The sequence below is a fragment of the Falco peregrinus genome, chromosome 4 (genome assembly GCF_023634155.1).
Source record: "Falco peregrinus isolate bFalPer1 chromosome 4, bFalPer1.pri, whole genome shotgun sequence".
Taxonomy (NCBI): domain Eukaryota; kingdom Metazoa; phylum Chordata; class Aves; order Falconiformes; family Falconidae; genus Falco; species Falco peregrinus.
This window is the reverse complement of record NC_073724.1, coordinates 57,904,456-57,912,443: the sequence shown is the minus strand read 5'-3', so window position 1 is coordinate 57,912,443 and position 7,988 is coordinate 57,904,456. Positions and strand designations below refer to the sequence as shown.

The 7,988-nt window shown below is 40.9% G+C and overlaps 1 protein-coding gene across 1 annotated transcript in view; it reads right to left on the bottom strand.

Moving 5' to 3' along the window:
- Positions 1-272: 272 nt before the first annotated feature.
- The window catches only part of TUBGCP3 (tubulin gamma complex associated protein 3), a 53,873-nt gene continuing 46,157 nt past the window's right edge, over positions 273-7,988 (bottom strand). The window contains exons 17-22 of the mRNA XM_055802333.1: positions 7,544-7,679; positions 5,114-5,202; positions 4,848-4,979; positions 4,342-4,482; positions 3,671-3,787; positions 273-1,415 (exon numbers count right to left, since the gene is read on the bottom strand). Of these exons, the coding sequence (XP_055658308.1) occupies positions 1,257-1,415; positions 3,671-3,787; positions 4,342-4,482; positions 4,848-4,979; positions 5,114-5,202; positions 7,544-7,679 (774 nt within the window). The 3' untranslated portion in view covers positions 273-1,256. The remainder of the gene's footprint in view (positions 1,416-3,670; positions 3,788-4,341; positions 4,483-4,847; positions 4,980-5,113; positions 5,203-7,543; positions 7,680-7,988) is intronic.

Sequence of the window (7,988 nt, the reverse complement as noted above, 5' to 3'; positions counted from 1 at the left end):
TCACAGGAGTCTCGTCTCCATGGCCTGGCAGGTGCCTCTGCTTCCCGCGGGCTCAAGCAAAGTAAGGGCAAAGACAAAAAAGGCCACAGACCCGGCTGATCTAAGGGTGATTGTTAATTAATGAACTGCACACAACAAGTAGAGATAAGACTAGTACCAAAATCCTGTAACAAGTAGGGATATGTAAATCAATACACTCTTAACTGGAAGCTTCTCCTTTCTTACACTGTGGAAAAAAAATCATAATCTTTCAATTACAAAAAGTAAAACACTTGTTTGAAAGATAATCGTGTTTTTATTTTTCTAAGCTTGCACTTGTGGAACATAATAAATGACCTGATATAATGACAACTTTGCAAAAGAAGAATCCCCCTCTCCCCAACATCTGGACAGCAATATATAAATATTTACAATGAAAAAATAGGGAAGGGAAGAGAATGAAGTCAACATAAGCCAAGTCTGTTTGCTTTTGCACATCCAATTTTGAACATCATTTAATTCAATTCAATCTTAACCGCCACTTTCCGTTCACAGTACTGAGGCTTTAACTTCATTTTTTAGATCTTATGTGCAACAGATACACTCCTGCTCTGCTTCTATAGTTTTATTCTGTACAGTAACCATAGAATTTCCCTACTATTTTTTTATTTGTTTGTTAACTTTGAAAACAACAAAAAAATTAAATAAACGTTTATGTCTCCCAATACAAAGTTTCTCACACAGTCAAACACATCACAACACTGAAAATCAGCATAATGAAATGCTGTATAGCTTCTTAACAAGGACATCAGGTCTGGGTCCTAATCTGTTGGCTTTAACAAAAGCACTCTTCAAATAGAACAAGTACACATAGAAAAAATAACCTTCTGATCTTCTTGTTAAAAAAGGAAGTGGTGCTTTCTATAAACAAAAGATGCGATTTCCTTGACACAGATATAAGTTACAGTGGAGAGAGCTCAGAAAGCTTCAAATAAAATTGGCATTTGTTTAAAAGGATGATTTAAGAAGTTGATTGGAGGAGGTTCAATCAGCCCATTTAGTTGGGTAATTCTAGAAATGTCAAGTGTAAAAAACCCTATGTTTTTTGCTTTCTGCTATATAGTGTCACACAATCACATGACTGAAAACATGTTGCCTGCAGAGATGGTAGACACCGGTCACACACGGTTTGGTTGTACTATGTCAACACTGATTGCCCTGTCCAACAAGAGGTTCAACGTCCTTTGGATACCGAGGAGCAGTCCTTAGCAGTTGTTTCACATATGTGAGCTTCGCCTGCCTCTAGTGCCCAACGATACACGAAGCCGTGGCTCTCTTGCTTTATAATGTTCATTGAAGTCCAATCTAAAGCTAAGAAACCGGAGGCTTTCGTCAGAACTGGTTGTCAGCAGGACCAAGAACTGCTGGACGATTCCCTGAAGGAGAAAGAAAACCCCAAGAGACACCTAAGACAACATCACTGGTGTGTTTTGCACAGGGATGCCAGGTGCTGCCCAGGCATGGCAAGGAGACGACAGGAACCCGGGAAAGGGCACACCCACCGCAGCAAGTGACACCCCCCTCCCCCAGCAGAGCATCTGCCTGGTAGGGCAGTCGGTGCTGCAGACCCAACAGGCAGTCTGTGCACTTGGAGTGGTTTTGCACTTGACACGTGGGAGGCATGCGTCTGGAGCTCATCTTTGCATTTGGCCCTAGCCAAGCAACTGCAGGAGCTCCACAGCATGCAGGAAAGAAGAGGACTTTGGGAGGATGGGAAGACTCACTTGAAGGGCTTATTCTTGATCTCCACTAAATACTAATAATGCAGACATGCCCATAACTAGATAACCCCATTACTTCCAAAGATGACCAAAGTTGGCCAGGGAAGTCCTACATCAAAAATCCATAGTAGGGTTCAGCAGGAATACAGTCCATGCAGGCAAAAGCTACACTGCCAACTTGTAGCAATCCTATAGAGTACACAAATGATTATCTATTCACTGCCTACGCTGAAAGAATTTGGCTCCATTTTCCTCTGGAAGGGAGAACTGCAATATTTGGACCCAGGAGCAAATTCCTCCCAGAACTGCAGTCGTCACATCAAAACTCAGGATCTCTACAGCCTTCAAGAAAAGGCACCAGTATTTTAAAACCTGGGTGTACTATTCTGTTTTCCTTCAAACTTCCATGTGAACTGAACTCTTGACAGTGCAGCACTTCATTCAGGGTAGCTATAGCTTGGCAAAGCTATAGGCATACAGAAACAGAATTGATGCAAACCACCAGAGAGGAAGACTGGGATGCGCCCTGCTCATGCTGTACAGCTGCTGAGTCACAACTATAACTGCTATAAAAACCAATTATACTCTTACAAGGTATGGGTAACAACCCAGCAAAACCATTCCAACCCCGTTCATTTACCTAGGGAAACAATGCACATTTATGCATTTAGTAGATGTCTGAGTGTATATTTATGGATATTAAAATAAGAAAGAAAGATAGAAGAAATATCAACAGCAAGATGGAAGCAAGCAGGTCCTACAGCTTTAAGTCACAGAATCATTTAGGCTGCAAAAGACCTTTAAGATCATCAAGTGCAAAGTCCACCACTAAACCCTGCCTCTAAGCCCCACATCTACACGTCTTTTAAGTGCCTCCAGGGATGGTGACTCAACCACTTCCCTGGGCAGCCTGTTCCAAAGCCTGGCAACTCTCAGTGAAGTCGTTTTTCCTAATATCCAGTCTAAACCTCCCCTGGTGCAACTTGAGGCCATCTCCTCTTGTCCTATCAGTTGTTACCTGGGAGAAGAGACCGACCACCACATTGCTACAACCTCCTTTCAGGTAGTTGTAAAGAGCAATAAGGTCTCCCCTGAGTCTCCTTTTCTCCAGGCTAAACAACCCCAGTTCCCTCAGCTGCTCCTCAACATTCCTAAAAAAATCTGAACCTCAGGCATGCCAAAGGTGGTAAGAGAAGTTTAAAGGTACACTACTTTACATGAGGAATATCTCATGTGTCAAAGTCAAGGATGAGTTGGGATAGGGTTTTGGTTTTCAGTTGATCTGGGGTCTAATCCTGAAAGGCTGCTGTTGTACACAGTGCTGTGTCCCTCACTTTCATTGCTTTCTGGAATGCTTTCCCTGAAATCTAACAGCTGATATTTCTGGGGAATGGGAGCTTTAGAATCAGATACAACAAATTAAGACAAAGCCAGAATAATTATCATTCAAAAAGACAGCCTGTGCATGTTCGTCCAAACTGTTTACCCAATGCCCATCTCAACATGCTTAAAATCAAGTGTTAGGCCCTTAATAATGAGCCTTTCTGCAGTCTTTGCTACTAAACACTTGCAAAGATGGTGAGAAAGATTGGAATGCAGAAGGCATTTTATTCATTTATTTATTTTTAAGGTTATGCCAGAAGATAGCTATTACTTTCACTACTGGAGGAAGGAGGATACTTACATGAAGAGACTATTCCCCTTTGTCAGGGGAACACACACAGTTGCAAAATCTACTGTCTACTGAGAAACAGTGAATACAGGCTTTTAAGTAGAGAAGCAAAAAAAAAATGAACTAGATCCACAAACTGTACACATGAATACAGAAGTTACACCTACTTAATATCTGAAATTGATTTCTACATATCAAAGCTCGGCAGGCATATTTAAAAAAAATATTTAAGGGGCACCTGGTAAAAGTGAGTGAGTATTCGCAGCTGTGAGCACATTTTGGGTATTGAGTCCTGAAATTCTTTCATCCTTTTGCTCTCTTCTTCATCTTCTGATGCAGTTACACCCCACTTGCCCTACAGAGAGACCAAACGAGTTAGGTCAAGCATCACATGATGAAAGCTGCTAACTGGGCCACCTTCTGCCCAGCTAAACCACCATGTTTATACAAACCAACCATCACTATAGAAAGCCAAACATGGAGTCTCTAATATTGACACTGTCAGTCCCCTTGGTGGTTGTAGAGCACATGAAAGAAATCAGAGGTTAGTAAAGCAGGTGAGTTTCATACCAGCACTGCATGTCCCACAGACTGACAGCAGGAAAGCAGGCATGAAGCTACAGCATTTTTTGCAAAAGGGTTCAGAATATTAAAGCCTTTTCCATCTCCTTCACCTACAACAGCCCTAAACTTATCCTCCAAAGCCCACCAGAGAATCTACACACCTAGAGGTTTTGGGCAAGACATAAATGAAAAACACCATTCAGCAGCTTTGTTTGAATTCACTAGCTAATGCTGATGACTTTTACATTGGTCCCAACTACGTTTTTCATTTTTGCTGTACCTCTACATAATACCTAAACCCCTCCACATATCAAAAGACAAGTCCTAGTAATATCCTTACTGTACCTCAAGTTCACGCTGTTTTTTCCTCTCTTCAAATTGCAGCCTCAGCTGCAACTCCTCCAAAGCAGCTCTGTACATTGCATCTTGGGCATTCTGGAGCTCAATGATCTGATCAAAAACAGCTCGAAGCTGGTTGAGAAGTACCTGTGAGATAGTTCAGCAACAAAACAGCGAAAGAGTTTTAAGTTACTACCGTTCTTCAGAACACCAGTAAATTAAATCTTTTTACACACAGCTGGAGAGACTGTTTTCCAAAGCCTGAAGTCATTTGTTGCATGATCACACAGTTTCTTAGGACCAAAACCAACTGGCCCACATTGTAAAAAGTTTTATAATCAGCATCTGACACTGCAGCTGGGGAGTATCTACAAAGCCTACCATAATAAAGTCTTATATCAGAGGAATAAAAAGAACTCTTCCCCTTGCTCCTACAACATAAAGTGAAGGTGGTTCCTAACACATAAGCCAAGATCACAAAGCTACAATTTAATGCAAAGAAGAAGACTTACCCTGGAATCACTATCCAACAAGCACCGAGCTATGATTGTGTCTAGAAAAACTTCATGAGCTGCAATGATGTGATCCAAGTCCTGTGCTTGTTGAACCTTGTTCCAGAGTTCATCCCACGAACATTCAAGCACCTGGAGCAATGATTCAGGATTGGGCTGTTTTGATTTGCTAGATGACAAGCTCTTTGAAATTTAAGACACACAACACATACAGAATATTAAAAGTACTTCATTTTTAAGCAACTAATTGGGTGGATAGAGTATACCTCAAATGTAATGTAATACTGCATTTGATGAATGAAATGGACCATTTCTGATGCCAGAACGTGACACTGATGCAGCACCCCAGAAAGCTCTGTAAAAAAATCCAAAGAGATGGCATGTTAAAGACTGCAAGGACAGGCACAGCCATCAAACCAGCTTGGTAAATTTTTTTCTATCAAACTGAATACTTCATAAAACAGCCACTAATCTTGGATGGTAGGAGCAATACCAGCTGGTGACAGATGAGCAAAGAACATTGCACAATTAACTCCCAGAAAATGTGAATCAAAGACAACACCGACTGTGCTCAGACAGTGCTGGAAACTTGCTGAGTATCACAAGGGAAAAAGACCCTTTCAGTTCCAAGAGCCCAAAATACAGTTAGTGTCCCATGTGGTTTTTTTGGTTGAAATTCTGAGGCCACAGATTTGCCTCAGCTGCTCATCTGTAAAAGGAGGTACCTCTGTTGCGGAAGGGTAATATCAAGATTACCACCAACTGTAAAAATTCTCTGGAATAAAGATACTTAACATTCTGGAATCAGGCAAATATCTAGAGAGAGGAAGTAATTTCTAAAAAGCTGCCACAGTAATTGGCCACTGCAGACAAGCTATGAGACTACTACAAAAGGAATTCTACATTTTCATCTACAGGACCATCTACTGATCTGAAAGACATTACGACAAGTTACTCTGTTCTTCATTTCTTATGCCTTTGCAGGAAAACTATCCCTAACATCTACTTTTAAGAGGATAAATAAAAAACCCCTCCACATTAGTTAAACAACAGAAATTCCTCAACATTGGAAGAAACAACACAGATATATGCAACTCGCCAATTACAGACAGGAAAAGAGCAAGCCTGATGCTACTGTCTAGAAGTACTCCCTTAAAGTGTTAAAATCCTTGTCAGTTAAGACTTTATGGGAACTGTGAATAAAGCTATCCTTGAAAGTCAATGCTCTGTCGTTGTGGTTGAGAAACAAAAGACCCTGCAGCTACTTCCTCCTATCAGTTACTGTCCTCCATTTGGTGCTCTGTGACTGGAAGGGCAAGAAACTGTTTTGGAGGGAGGGAGAGAAAATAAAAGTTCTATTACTTCTTCACAAATCAGCGCTGGGTTAGACTCTCCACGTATTTCAGAAAAAAAATTCTACTCTCAGCTTCCAGCTTAGACATGCCAGTGAGCAAGACAGACTCCTGTGCCTCCAGGCAGAAGGCAGTACAGCTCTTTGTAAACATACCCTCCTTTGTCAAGAGGCACAAACTGAGAAATATTAACTCCTTCTGCCAACTACAGCTATTACAGTTCGGCCAGCATTTCAAATGTCTGCATTTCTTAAAACAGACAAGCAACTGAGCTTTTACCTACAGAAGACTGCTCCATGGTAAAGCATAAGAAAGGCTTCCCAAGGGTTGGGGGGGAACAAACTTCGTCCTGAGAACAAAAGAACAAATGAGACCCTAGCAATGGAAGGCAGCTCCAGCCTGAAGACCCTCAGGTGATGAGAATAAAATCTGTTACCTGCACCCTAGTCTCAAAGGGAACAGAAAGCAGTAATGCAATAGACCATATGTTTTGAGTCAAAAATGCACTTATTTGGGACAGGGACATGATGGTAAACCAAATCCTATCTCACAGAAGCAGAAAGGAAACCTAGTCATCCTGTACAGTTCCAGAGATCAGTCTTGTGCACTAGAGCAGACTTTACAAGAGCTTGTCTCCCACTGACCTTCTGAGGCCAAGGTGTCCACTCCTACCCACCAAACAGCTCCTAATTATAAAAACATGAATATATTTTTGGAAATATTACTATGCCACAAAGAAGCTGAACCCTCAATAGCTATTTTTTACTGAGAGAAATGTCAATAGGTGAAAAAAGTCAAGAGTGAGCCAGTACAGATGCTCACAAATACAACTACAATCTCAGCTGAGAAGCAGGATCAAAAAGTCCCAGTCCATTAAACATACACCAGAGCCAGAACTTATTTAACTTATTTCTTCTCAAACATCTGTTCTCTTCTTAGCTAAACAAAAGTACAAGGAATGAGTGACAGTTATACTAGTAAATTCAGAAGTGTGCATGTGTGAGACTTACTACTTCCAGCATAAGGAAGAGGGAGACACAGGATACAGATAGGAAGCCAACAAGGATGATAAATAAAAGGGGATGGAAGAATAACTGTTTTTTTCCAGAGACATGGGATGTTTAATTTGCTCACTGCTACAAAAACACACAACCAAAGATTAAGTAGAACAAACAGGAAATTTTCACTATCATTTACCATTAAATAGTCAAGAGAAGCAATAAAATGTAAGATTCATCTGTCCCAACAGACTTCACCCCACCACCCTCCAACACACAGTTTAAAATAAGATGCATTCACCTAAATCCAGTTTATAAGTATGTCATCCATTTGGGCTTCTCTCACCTGGCATACTTTTCAGAAGCTTTGCATTGCACATGTGCCCTTTCCATATATCAGTAAGAATATATTCCATTCGCTTCGCTCTCCAAAGGAAATTAAATACTCTTAGATAGTGGCTCATGCACTCACGTGTAAATACCTGCAAACCAAAAAATATCAGTACAAATTTAATAGACATACCATTATTTTCTGAAGGACCAAGAACCTCTTCAGAGCCCATCTTATCTGAGCCATGCAGTTTCTTGGTAAATACTGTCAAAACAAAATCCCTGGAAACCCCAGAGTTTTTGGAGATCCTCCCTCAAGGGCTGAACAGGGTTAACTAACACTCAAGCAGGCACAGGGTACTGCAGGAAGCATAAGGAGGGATGAACATGACAAAGCCTAAACGTTTAACTCTTTTTAATCTACACCTGAAAATTCTTTCTGCTGGTCAGGCTCACATTTT